The sequence below is a fragment of the Ursus maritimus genome, unplaced genomic scaffold (assembly GCF_017311325.1).
Source record: "Ursus maritimus isolate PB19 unplaced genomic scaffold, ASM1731132v1 scaffold_19, whole genome shotgun sequence".
In the NCBI taxonomy this organism is placed as follows: Eukaryota; Metazoa; Chordata; class Mammalia; order Carnivora; family Ursidae; genus Ursus; species Ursus maritimus.
The window spans coordinates 40,940,222-40,953,668 of NW_024424341.1; the positions used below are offsets into that span (position 1 = coordinate 40,940,222).

The 13,447-nt window shown below is 58.3% G+C and overlaps 1 protein-coding gene across 1 annotated transcript in view; it reads left to right on the plus strand.

The window, feature by feature from the left end:
- The first annotated feature begins 2,235 nt into the window (after positions 1 to 2,235).
- ZNF444 (zinc finger protein 444) overlaps positions 2,236 to 13,447 on the plus strand; it is a 15,696-nt gene continuing 4,484 nt past the window's right edge. The window contains 2 exon segments of the mRNA XM_040633763.1: positions 2,236 to 2,361; positions 8,073 to 8,417. Of these exon segments, the coding sequence (XP_040489697.1) occupies positions 8,106 to 8,417 (312 nt within the window). The 5' untranslated portion in view covers positions 2,236 to 2,361; positions 8,073 to 8,105.

The window sequence follows — 13,447 nt, forward strand, 5'->3', positions numbered from 1 at the left end:
GGAAGAAGCAGGCTCACAGCGGAGGAGCCTGATGTGGGGCTCGATCCCACAACGCCGGGATCACGCCCTGAGCCGAAGGCAGACGCCCAACCGCTGTGCCACCCAGGAGCCCCCGAGATTATGCATTTCTAATGAGCCCCCAGGTGATGCTTTGTGGCTGGTCTGGGACCTGACTCGAACCCTTGGGCCACTATGGTCGAGCACAGTGATCATACCTGAAGGAAAGTGGTGTTGGGCTGAGGGCTGGGGTGAAGTTAGCACCCTACCTACGTGTGCCTGGCTGCATGGGAAGAGGTGGCTGAATCCTGCTCTCCATCTTCTTGCCACACCCATCCCCTGGCTCGGGCTCAGTCCTTCTTGAGGGCACCCTTTTCCGATTTCCACCAAGGCATCATATAAGCTAGAGGAATACTGGATCTGAAAGGGTCCAATTATGTGGGATCTTACAGGCCAGAGTCAAGGGTTTGCACAAGCAACCTTAAGCAAAAGAGTGACATGTTCCTGTTTAAGATTTAAGAGCCCTCTGATGAATGGAAAACCAAAATGTAATATACATACATATAATGAATTATTAATCAGTCTTAAAAAGGGAGTTCTGACACACACCATGTCATAGATGAACCCAGAGGACATCGCACTACATGAAATAAATCAGTCCCAAGAAGACAAACACTGTCTAATTCCTCTTATATGAAGTTCCAGGGGCTGGGGCAGGGGGCAGGAGGGAGAATGGGGAGTTGTGTAATAGACAGAATTTCAGTTTTGCAAGAGGAAAAGAGTTCTGAAGATAGATGGTGGTGACAGTTGCACCAAAGTGAATGTACTTAATGCCACTGAACTGTATACTTAAAAATGGTTAAAACGGTAAATCTTATCACACACAAAAATGATCCCTCTGGCTGCTGTGAGAAGACTGGGGTGGGAGGAGGCCAGAGTGGCAGCAAGACACTAGGCAGGCTGATAGCAGTTGTTCAGGTGAGAGGTCAAGGGTACTTAGGCCAAGTGACAGCAGTGGGAGAAGTGGACAAAGTGTGACCACTCTGAACGCAGCGCCAACAGGATCTGCTGATGGACTGGATGTGGGGAGTGATGGACAAGTAGAATCAAGGGCGACCCCTCCATGTCTGACCCGTACATCTGGACGAATGACGGGTTCATCTTCTCAGAGGGGAGTAGGAGGGAAGCTCCAACCCACCCTAGGTTTGCGATGTCAAGTGGGCGACGGGATGTGAGTGGGAACAAGATCAGCTGTGTTCCTGCAGCAGAAAGGAGGCCGGTGTGGCTGGAACTCATGAAGCAAGAGTAAAGAGGGGGCAGAGAGGTGGGCCCCTAACCTCCGGTAAGTTAACCTGGGGGAAAGTTACTGTCTGTTTAATGAACGGGGAGGTGCGGACGACGTCTAGCGCTGCGCCCGGGGCCCACGCGGCTTGTGTGAGCCGCCCTCAGACAGAGCTTCGGCCCATCTCTTAAGATTTCTTCCCGCTCTAAAAACCAACTCTTCTCGTTTCCGAGATGGGGAAACTGAGGCAGGTGTCCTGTCCGATGGGAGCAGGCCAAGGACCTGTGACCGGCAGCACCCTCTCCCGATTCACGCGGAAGGGGACACTGAGGCCAGACGCTGTGCGCCAGGCTCACACCAGGGGAGCCGAACCAGGGCGCGCAGGTCGGCCCCAGCCACGCGCATCCCAATGCGAGCCCACCTCGGACCTTGCCAGCGCCGCGCGGGCAGAGTAGGGGACGAGACTCGACCCGTTGTCAAGGAAGCGCAGAACTCTGGCCGGACCCCTCCTCCTCGCCTGCCCGCCGCTACGGCCCGGGGATTTCATTTCCCGAGCGCCCGCCGGCGTCCAACCTCCACCTGTCTCAGGACAACGCCGCCATGACTCCGCCTTCTCCCTCCCTCGACCTCCCCGTCGGTACGTCTGCGCATGCACGGGTCCGCGCGAGAGCCAATGGGAAGCCCTGCGGGTATTCTGGGAAATGTAGTTCAAAGCCTGGCGCGCTGAGAGGCCTTGTTTGCTTGGGCTAATAGGCCGCTGGCCGTGCTGCATGCACCTTGGAAAGTGTAGTTCAGGGCTATTTGGAGACGGGCGTGCGAGATTCTTCACGGCGAGCGGCCAATGGGAAGCGTCTTTTGCCGCGATGCTTCCTGGGAAATGTAGTTCTGGGTGAGGCTGGCGGGGCGGGGGGTGAGGGACGGAAGGTGAGGGGCGGAACGGACGCCTCGGTGTCTGAGTGTTGGGGGGGGAGGAGGCCGGAGGAGTTTGGCGCAAAGCCTGCCGGGGCATGGAGTCCCGGTGAGCTTTGTGCGCATGTGCGACGAAGTGAGGGGGCTTGGGGGGCCTCGTCTGGGAGAGTGAGGTGAGCGAGGGGGGGAAGGGGGGGTTGGGGGGCGGTTGGACGCGCTTTAAGGAGAGGGGGGCTGCAGGCCGGAGGACGGAGGGATGGGCGGCAGGGGAGGGGGAGGGCCAAGAGAAGAGGGAGGTAGGCGAGGGGGATGGGAGAGGGAACGGGAGGGGGAGGGGCTGTGGGAGGGTCGGGAAGTGGGAGGGGGCTGTGGCCCCTAGGAGTGGAGAACGCGGGAGAGGGTGGAAAACCGGGGGCGGGGTGTGGGGGAGGGTCCAGGAGGGGGAGGGGGAGGGGCGGAGGTGGGGCCGGGACCCACGCCGCGGGAGGGGGCCGGGTCCTGGGGCGGGCGCGGGGCTTCCGCGGGCGCTCGCCCTTGCGCGGAGTTCGGGGCGTCCGAGGGTGAGGGTGATCGCCGCGCTCCTGTCTGCGGGTGCGGAGCGCCCACGGCGGGGGCTTGGTGCACGGGAGGCGGTTGGCCGGCGGGTGGAGAGTGCACCAGGCTGTGTTCGCGTCCCGAAGCTGCCCCGGCCAGCCTCCAGTCACCCTCTGTGCCCCTGTTGGAGGGCTGGTCCCCTCTTGCGGTGGCTGGTTAGGTTTCCGTGCGTGCGCCTGTGGGGTGGATCGCGGTGTCCCCATCGCCTCCCGGGGTAGCAGTGGGTGCAGCTCCCACTCTGGTAAGAGAGCACTTGCGGGGCGCCCCGTACTGCTCTCGGCATCTTTGTTTTCCTCGCGTCTTGCACTCAGCGGCGACTCTCGGATCAGTAGGGGTTTTCTCCCTATTTTACAGCCCAGGAAATGGAAAGCCCGTGTGTAAAAGGTGCTATTGTACTTTGTCCAAGGACAAATAGCTAGTCGGCTGGAGAACCGGGCTTTGCTCCAGAGCCCTTGTGCTCCGAGTAAATATTTGTCCAGTGGACCAGTGGCTCTCAGCCGGGGCGGGGCGGGGGGGGGGCATTCTGCCTCTCAGGGGATAAGTGGCAGTATCTGGAAACCTGTTGGGTTGTCACAGTTGGGGAGTTGGGGAGACAGCTACTGGCATCGGGTGGAAAAGGGCTAGGGATGCTGATAAACCTTTCACATGGCATGAGGACGGCTGCCACCACGCAGAATGACGCTGCTCCACGTACGACTAGCACCGAGGTTTGGAAACCCAGCAGGAGACGCGCAGGTCTTCATTGAGACTTACTGTATGCTGGGCCACTGCTAATTCATATTCCTAGCAACCCACTGTGGGGAAGGAGCTATTATGATCCTGGTTTACAGGTGAAGAAATTCAGCCCACAGAGAGGCAAGTCATGGGTCCAGGTGACGCGCTAGGTAAATGGGAGAGCTGGAAGTGGAAGCGAGGCAGCCAAGGTCCAGAGCCCTCTCTTAACCGTTTAGTTAACCGAACGCGCCGTGCAGAGGTGCTGGGTGCAACCAGCATGGGCTCTGGAGTCCCACAGTTCCAGGTTTGAATCCTGCCTCTGAGTGTTTGCACAGGGCTGTTGGGACGCTCTTGTGGGGCAGTGGGAAGCAGAGCCCACTCAGCGGCTGTCTCCTGAGGCCTCCAGGGTGCCTGGCTGGGCTGGACGGTGCTCCTTGACACGGCAGTGTTAGGGGTGCTTTAGTGAAGGGCAGCACACAGCGTTCTGGCATCCCCAGGAGGCCCTGAACCTGCAGTGGATGATAAGGATTGGTTTACGTGGGTGGAACGCCCTTCCTTACCGCTTAGTATGTGGTGACCCCAGGACCCAGAGAAGGGACCAACTGGCCCTGCTCTCAACTCACGGTGGACAGCTGGTGGCTACCCACAGCCCCCCGAGACTGTGGGACCCTTCAGCTCGCTGCCTGAGGCCTGGATCCCTCAGGTCAGATTCCAGTCCCATCCCGGAGGGATCTTTCTCACAGCAGGGCAGGCTTCTCTGCATCTTTGGAGACTCACCTCTGGCCCAGGTCTTCTGGGAAGCCTTCCCCGCCACTCCCAGGCTCGGCAGTCCTCGCATGGAGGGATGGGTGGGCGGGAGATGATTGCAGACTGGCCGTGGAACCAGGCAGACCTGGGTGTGAGTTTAGGCTCTATTAGCTGGGTGACTTTGGGCAAGATGTCTTCACCTTCCCCATTTGCAAAATGGGGGCAATAATACTAGTCTCATAAGATTCATCATCCCATAAATTTTCTTGAGTGCAAGCCAGCATGCTGGGCTCTGTGTATGTGGTCTCTTGCTCTCCTGAAGCTTCAGTTCTCATGAGAGAAGACCACACAGAAATATAACACCGTCTTGTTAAACACTAAAAGAAAGTTAGTAAACATGATGGGATAGTAACTGCAGGGTAGGGTGTGTGGATGCTATGTTAATCAGATGATTTGAGGAGGTTCTCCGAGTAGGGGAAATTGAGTGGAGGCCTCAAAGAAGAGAAGGAGCCAGCTGAGCCAGCCAGCAAAGAGGAGGGGGGAGAGAATAGCAGGTACAAAGGCCCTGGGGTGGGACTAGCCTGAGAATATAATCAAGGAGCCAGTGTGGCTGGAGTAGAGAGAGCCAGAGATAGAATGATAAGAGACAAGAAAGGTAGGCAGACTTGAGACCTTGTGTAGCAAGGAAGCAGTCAGAGGGTTTTGAGTGGGGAAGTGACATAATGTGATTTGTATTGAGGGGAAAAAAAGCTCTTTCTAATTACTGTGGGGTGATTTGCATCTAGGGTGGCAGGCTCGGGAGCAGGGAGATGCTGAGGGGGGCTGCGGGGGCCGGCCCAACAATGAGATGATGTCCATGGTCAGTGGCATTGTAGTTAAGAGCCCGGGCTTTGGACTTGGGCTATCAAGGGGTCCTTTCAGCCCAGCCACTCACAGCCTGTGCCTCAGAGCCAAGGATCTTCTCTCTTGACCTCCTTTGCTCTGCCGCAAAATGCGGTTGGCCGCAGAAATTTCTCGTATCAAAAGGGAAGTCGTTCAAACACAGACTTTCTGTTAAATCTCATTGGTCAGAGCCCCTGTCTACCTCCTGCCTTGTGGTCAAGAGAACTGTTCTGTAGTCGTGATTGAGAGCAAGCTGCTGTGGCAAGGAGGCCCCAAGATACAGTGGCTCAAGTCAGGAAAACTTGTTTTCTGACAATGCAGCGGTGTTCTAGGTTGGGTCAGTGCCATGACCCATAGGGTCATCCAGGATCCCTTCTGTCTTGTCTCCCACCGTCCTTTAGGTCAGTGGTTGGCAAACATTTTCTGGAAAGAGCCAGATAGTAAATATTTCTAACATGTGGGCAGCTTTGGGGGCTATTCAGTCTCTGCGAATCTATTCAGGTCTGCCTTCTGAGGTCAAAAGCAGCCATGGACGGTGCATGAGCAAGTAGGCATGGCCATATACCAATAAAACTTTATTTAAAAAGAAAAAGCAGGCAGCTTAGTGGCTCAGTCGGTTAAGTGTCTCCCTTTGGCTCAGATTGTGATCCCAGAGTCCTGGGATCAAGCCCCATGTTGGGCTCCCTGCTCAGCAGAGAGTCTGCTTCTCTCTCTCTCCCCCTTGCTTGTGCTTTCTCTCTTGTCATCTCTCTTTCAAATAAAATCAATAAAAAATCATTTAAAAATTTTTAAAAAAAGGGGGGGGCAACTGGCTGGCTTACTTGGTAGAGCATGTGACTCTTGATCTCGGCGTTGTAGGTTCAAGCCCCACATTGGGTGTAGAGATTACTGAAAAAAAAAAAAAAGGCTGCAGGCCAGATCTGGCCCACAGGTGGCTGTTTGCCGATCCCAGTCCTAGTGGTTCTCAAGCGTTTTGAACTCAGGACTCCTTTATATTCTTAAAAATTACTGGAGATTCCAAAGCATTTTTATTTATAGCAGTTGTATCTATGGGTGTGTATCATATTGAAATGTAAGGTCAAAAACATTTCCAGGTATTTGTTAATGCATTTAGAAGCAGAAGTAATCAATCTTTCATATATTGACATAAATAAAATTTTTTAAATGGAAAATAACTGTTTTCCAAAACAAAAAATTGGAAGTGTGGGATTATTTTTCTGTGAATCTCTCCAATGCCTGATGTAAAAGAAGACGGCTGGGTTTTGCCTCTGCTTCTGCATGCAGCCTGTGTTCCTGCAGCCTCTGGAAGACCCCTCAGGAGACACTCAGGAGAAGAGAGTAAAAGAGGCAGATAATGTCTTACTGTCGTGATGAAACAGTTCTGACCCCGCAGTACCCCACGGGTCCCTGGACCACATGAGGACCTATCTTCCAGGCCGGGCTCTCTCGGCCTTAGTGCTGTCAACATTTGGGGCTGGATCATTCTGTGCCGTGGGCTGCCTGGGGGTTGTAGGACCCCCAGCTGCCCGCTGGATGCCAGCAGCAGTGTTCCCCTACCCCCACCCAACAGTCAAAAACCTCCAGACATTTCCGGCTGTCTCCTGGGGTCACGTCACCCCTGGTGGAGCCACCATCGCGTCTGGGTCCCCTTCTTCAGGAGCAGGGAAGAGGAAGTGGAGGGCACACAGCTTCCTTGGGGGGCGGGGGGATTACACAAAGGAGGAAGGGGAGAGTGGATGTGGGCCAAGTCCTGCAGTCTGCCACGTTTCCCAATCCCCAGGCATGAGTGGGGGCCCCTCAGTGTATCAGGCAGCTCGGGCAGCCGCAGGAATACCACAGACTGGGGGCTTCCACAAGAGACCTTTGTTTCTCTCGGTTCTGGAGCCAGAGTCCAAGGTCAGGTGCAGGCAGATTCGTGTCTGGGCTGCAGTGGCGGCCTGCTTATGTCACGTGGCAGAGCGCGTCGGGAGAGTTCTGTTCCTCTAAGGGCACCGATCCCGTCAGATTCGGACCTCGTCCTTGTGGCTTCTCTTAGTCTCTTTTTCCATTTTTACTGAGATGTCATCAGCATACAGTGTTGTGTTACATGTGACGATCCGACGTGGGTACATTGTGACGTGGCCGCCACGGTGAGTTCAGTTCACGTCTGTCAGCTCGCACGGTCACCCCGTTTTTTCTTGTGATGAGAACTTGTAAGCTCACTCCCCTAGCAGCTTCCAAGCAGGCAGCACAGTCTTGTGAACCCCGGTTGCCATGCGCTACGTCACACCCCCCCACGACTTACTCGTCTTCTAACCGAAGCTCGTACCAGCTTCAGCCGCCATTCGTGTGCACCCCACACCCACCTCCGGATACCGTGGTGCTGGGGTTAGAGCTTCATGTGCATTTGGGGGACCGTGAATAAGGAAGCGGTTGGGGTGGCTTTAGAATAGGCATCCTGAGGCATCTGCTGCAGGGGACGCTGGGAACGCGGGGTTTGCGTGTCATCGGGGCGAGCAGTTACAATGACAGTGGCACTGACGAGAGCTCAGGGCGCTCTGAGCGCTTGCGGGTGCTGTGCTCTGGTCCTAGCTGTCTGCGTGTCTGTTCCTCGCACGGAGCTGAGGGAGGAGACTGAGGAGCAACAGGGCCCATGGCCACCCGGATCCGAGCCCGTGCCGTGCCAGGACGGGGATCCGAACCTCCCTTCCTTTGGCACCTGTTGTGCGCAAGGCTCCCCCCGGGCCCAACAGCCCATGGGCACCTTCCTTCTGAGGCACTCCTCCCTCAGCCGCGCAAGGTAGGGGAGCACCTCGAACTGTGGGGGAAACTGAGACGCAGAGGCTCCGCCACTTACCCCAGGTCACTCGGCTCCTACGTGGGCACGCTCGGGGTGCACCCGGCAGGAGGCAGTGGTCTCCTGAGTGACTGAGCTGGGATCTGACCGTGCTGAACTCCCTTCCCACAGGCGCTGCTGTCCCTGCGGGGCTCACAGACCCCCATGGAGGTCCCGTCTCCCCAGCCTGTGAAGCAGGAAGGCCAGACGGCCGAGGGCCTGACCCTGGACTCGCCATGGCACCGCTTTCGGCACTTCCACCTGGGCGACGCGCCGGGCCCCCGCGAGGCCCTGGGCCTGCTGCGTGAGCTGTGCCGAGACTGGCTGCGGCCCGAGCTGCACACCAAGGAGCAGATGCTGGAGCTGCTAGTGCTGGAGCAGTTCCTGAGCGCCCTGCCCGCCGACATCCAGGCATGGGTGTGCAGCCGGCGGCCCCAGAGCGGCGAGGAGGCCGTGGCCCTGCTGGAGGAGCTCTGGGTGAGCGGGGGGTCAGCGGGGGTGGGGGGCCTGCTCGCACTCGTGTCCCTCAGCCGCCACCTCCCCTGGCTGGAAACTGGCTTCACCCCTCGCTGCCTCAGCTCTGCTATCTGGAGGGCCACTGGTCTTGGGGCACGATTGAGAGTGGGGAGGCTTTGGGGCGGGCGTGAGCATCAGGCTGGTAGCGCAGTGCAGAGGGGTGGTCCCTGAGACCGCCCTCCCTTCTGACTCTCACAGCAACTCTGGGGGTCTCCAAGGCTGCTCTCCTGTTGAACTATTCAGGAGAAGGACCCAGAACCGTCCGAAAACTGTCTTGCTCACAGTTGGGGTTTGTCCTGGCCGAAGGACCCAGATCCGGTCAGCGGAGGGAGGAGGTGCAGGGCTCCAGCCCAGCCCCGTGCACGGACCTCCAGCTGTCCTCTCCTGGCCACGGTTCGTGACAACGTGCGTGTGGGATCGCCATCCGGGATGGCTCCTTGAGCCTTGGTGCCTGGAGTTTCTGTTGGGCTCCACCGTGCAGGCATGACCCCCTTTGCCCTCCAGCCCCCCGGAGGCTGAGCAGATCCTGGGTGTCTGAACGTCTCCGATATAAACTATACTGTTGGACTGTCCCGTGTCGCCCAAAGCCCCCACGCACACAGATACTCCTGTTGGGTAGGATGGCCCGGGGCCTTAGAGGTCACCTCCCAGTGGTTGAGGGCAGAGGCCAGCCCTCCCTTTGGGTGAGGCTAAATGCTTTACTGAAGGCAAGGGGTCACCCGACTGGAGCCTGTGCGCCAGGCCTGCCCCCACCCTGTTTTGTGGAGTGTGACAGAACCTTGCGGGTTGCACAGCCAGGCCTGTCCATTCACGCGGTGCCTGTGGCCCTTTGGCCACAAGGACTGAGTGGAGCAATGTGGATGCAGACAGATGGCCCGCAAGAGCTGAAATCCTTTACTCTTGGTCCATTGCAGGAACAGCCCGCTGACCCCCAGTTCAGAGCCACGCTGTCCAGTGAGAAATAGTTCGTGAGCCCTGTCCGTAATCCTGAATATTCTAGTAGCACGTTAGAAAGGGTGGAAAGGAACAAGTGGATTTAATTTTTGAACTCAGTGTATCCAAGCTGTTACCATCTTGGCAGGTGGCACTTGTCACCTTTTCAAGTGCTCAGCAGCCACATGTGGTCCCGTGGTGAGCGGCGGCAGCCACACAGACAGCCATGAGGAGAGTGAGCAGACTGAGGGAGCAGCCAGTGCACGGGCCTCGAGGCTGCGGAGAGGCTGGCGGGCGCGGCGGGGGGGGGGGCTGCACAGCACAGGGTCAGAGGCCATTGGACGGCGGGGGGAGGAGTCAGAAAGATGGCAGAATGTCCAGCGTGAGGGCTGTCTGGTGCTGGGGACACAGCCGTGGTCTTGTCAGTCCCCTTCCCGGCCCGGCTCCCTGTGATACGCTGTCCCCCGCTTCCTGGGACCAGCCTCACCCCTCCGTTACCTCTCTTCTCGGCCGCTTCTCTGTTCCCTGTCACTGCACCGTAACACGTCACCGCAGAGCCCGTGCCTTAAAGACAGCGCAGATGAACTCACTTGGACTTCTGCAGGCCAGGCGTCGGACTCGGGTCTGGCGGAAACCCAGGTGTGGGCAAGGCTGTGTTCCTTCCGACGGCTCCAGGGAAGAATCCATCCGTGGGCCTCACTCGACCTCTGCTTCCAAGGTCATGTCCTCTCCTGATCCTCATGATGATACTGGGCCTGTCCACATAATCCGGGGCTGTACCCACATGTCAGGACCCTTACCTTGGTCACACCTGCAAAGTCCCAGCCCTTTTGCGACATGAGGTCACAGGGTCACGAGCTCCGGGATCAGGGACTGTTTTGCGTGCCGGAGGAATCGGAAGTGGTGTGCGAGCACGGCGTCAGATTCTCGCGCAGTCGTGGTTCCCGGTGCCTCTCGGACGGCCTCCGGGGGGAGCCGTCCCTGCATGCCGGCGTGTCGTTGCTGTCCTCTCTGGTAAGAGCAGCCTCGGGCTGGGAGCCGGCCAGAGCGTTGGTGGACTGGGGTGATGCTGTTCTGTGGATCGCACCGAACCGTCGCGGCCCCTCTGATGCTGCTTCCCCGTTGCTGGTGGGACGGACAGCTATTTTATTAAAGCAAAAGGTGTGAAGAGTGACGGTAGCCTGGGCGTCAGGCCATTTCACTCAGACTGTGGCAGAGGGACCTGGAGCTGGAGTCTGGGAAACGCCTCTGGGACGAGGGTGTCTCTGAGGTGTGAGTCCTCCCTGTGAGCGGCAGAGCCTGCCCTGATGCGTCGTGCCCGCGCTGGTGTAGGCCGTGGCTCCACACCCGGCTGCTCGGAACACGTGGGAGCTTTGAAGAGAGCTGTGGCGGGTCTCTCAGGCGAGGGGCCATGGCCTCAGTGGATTTTTTTTTGAGATTTTATTTCTTTATTTGAGAGAGTGTGCAAGTGAGGGGAGAGGCAGAGGGAGAGAGAGAGAAGCAGACTCCCCACTGAGCAGGGAGCCTGACGACGTGGGGCTCGATCCCAGGACCCCGGGACCATGACCCGAGCCGAAGGCAGATGCTCAACGGATTGAGCCACCCAGGCGATTGGCTTCAGTGTCTTTTTAACTTTTGGGGGGATGTACAGTTCTCCACATCGTCGACAATCGGTGGTTCATTGTAGCCGTGGTCAGGACGCAGACCTGTGCTGTCGCCCCAGACCCCCCCGTGCCACCGGTCCGTGACCTGTCTTCTGGGGAAGCCCAGAAAGGAACTCAGTGTGCAAACTTTGGGGGCTGGGTCTTTGGCTCAGCACGAGGCCTTTGAGACTGACACATGTGGTTGTGTGTGTCGGGAGTCGGTTCCTTTTTCACATCAAGTAGACCCTGTGGTGTAGACAGCGATGTCTCTGTCCCTCCCCCACTGAAGGACCCAAAAGCGGTCTCCAGTGTTGGGTGGTTTTGAATACAGCTGCTTTAAATGCCTGGGTGTGCATGTCTGTGTGAACACGCGTTTTCCTTTCTCCAGAGTGGGTCGCGGGGAGGGCGAGGGCTGGGTTTTGTGGCAGGTGTGTTTGGTTTTAGAAGAAACCACCAGACTGCTTCCCGAAGTGGCTGTGGTATTTGGCGTTGCCACTGGCAGCGTGTGAGCCTCCGTGGTTCTAAGGGCTCTTGTCAGCTGCTCAGATTCCAGGGGCTGAGAGAAACTCCTGCCTGACTGAGCTGGCCTCGTGGAAATCATTCTTTTTTAAGATTTTATTCATTTATTTGAGAGAGAGTGTGAGAGAGAGAAAGCACAAGCATGGGGAGCGGCAGGCAGAGGGAGAAGCAGACTCCCCACTGAGCAGGAGCCCCATGCAAGACTCGATCCCAGGACCCTGGGATCATGACCTGAGCCGAAGGCAGACGCTTCACCGACTGAGCCACCCAGGCGCCCCAAGGAACTCTACTTTTTTATGGTTTGTGTAGCAGTGACTGGAGCGTAGGTACTCGAGTGCAGGGGCCTTGTCTTTCTTGTTCGCTAACGTGTCCCTGGTGCTTTCAGTAGTGTCTGGGGCATAGTAGGTGGTCAGAAAAGGGCTTGCCAGGGAGCGGTGAGTGACCCCCAGGCCTCCTTCGTTGGATGCAGGCGGGCAGTGCGAAGTTTCCTGTCACGTCTGTGGAGGCAGAGCCTGGACTGTTCTGCAGGTGAGGGAAGGTGGACGCGGTGGGACCGAATCGGCCACGGTCAGTCCCCCACATCCGGTCCCAGGCACACAATAGCCAGGGGCCGGGTGTCTGCCAGCCCAGGAAACCCAAAGGAAGGCAGGGGGGCAGCAGGAGCAGACAGGCGGGGAGAGCCCGGGCTGTGGTCAGCACAACAGGAAACGCCCACTGGTCTGTGCCTCCGGGAGTCCTGGGGCGACAGCCGGCAGCACAGGAAGAGAGCCCCGCGACCCGGCAGAGGTGAGAGCCGAAGCCGTGGTGCGGGCAGGAAGGCGAGGGCAGCAGCGCGCCCGCAGAGGTGAGGGCATCTGGCAGGGCTTGCCGAGCCGATGAAGTTGAGTGGTCAGCGGGACTCGGGCCAGACCCTGAGTCTACGGGAGAAAGACCCCCCACCTCCTCACCGCGGCCTGCGCCCCCTCGCCGGGTAGAGCTGGAATAAATACATGAACGAGCTACAGGGTGGGAAGTTCAGACTTGAACCCAAGTGACCTAGCTGCCCCCAGACGGGCATTGCTGGCCATCAGGCGGCTCCGTGTGCAGCACTTGGGCTCCCCCGAGGACACCTGGCTTTGATACCAGCTGCAAGTTCGGGGGTCCCCAGGACCAGCCTGGGCTCAGTTGTGCATGAGAAGGACTCAGGACTTGATGAGAGCTGGGGTGCTCACAGTCCGATTCGTTTCAGTGAAGGGACGCAGAGCTCAGTCAGCCGAGGGAGAGGCACACGGGGCAGGGTCCAGGAGAGCTCCTCTCCGGGGGGCGCCGTGGGGACAGCACCAAGTCGTGCTGACCATGCTGACGAGGAGACTCCCCAGCCTGGTGTCCAGGCTTTTACCGGAGGTCAGCTGTATAGCCCCATGGCTGACTCTAATCTCCAGCCCCTCTGGAGGCTAAGAGCCCCCTGTAAATCCCATTGTGAGCCCGGCCTGCCTGTCTCCACCCAGCCCTGAGGGGTCAGTGCTGCATACTGTTACCATCTGTCTCCCAGATGATGGTATGAGTCCCAGAGAAGTCAAGCAACTTGCCCGAGGTCACAGGGCTAGTTAGGGGGCAGCAAGAGGAATAGAACCCACAGGCCCGGGCTCTAGATTCTGCTTCTAACCCCTGCTGTACCCCAGAGACTGAGCCCCCAGTGCCTGGTGCAGGACCCCAACCTCATCCCATGGCCACTCTGCCTGGCTATCTCCTTGTGGATGGGCTTGGTCTCTGCACAGTCCTCATCCCATGTCTGGGACCCCAAACCAGAGGGCCCCAGGCCATCCAGAGGATGTGTGTGCTCTGGAATCGCCAGGAGAGCCTGCCGGCGGTGCGGCGTCCCGGGCCCTGCTCGCGGGGGGGGGGGGGGGGGGGGGG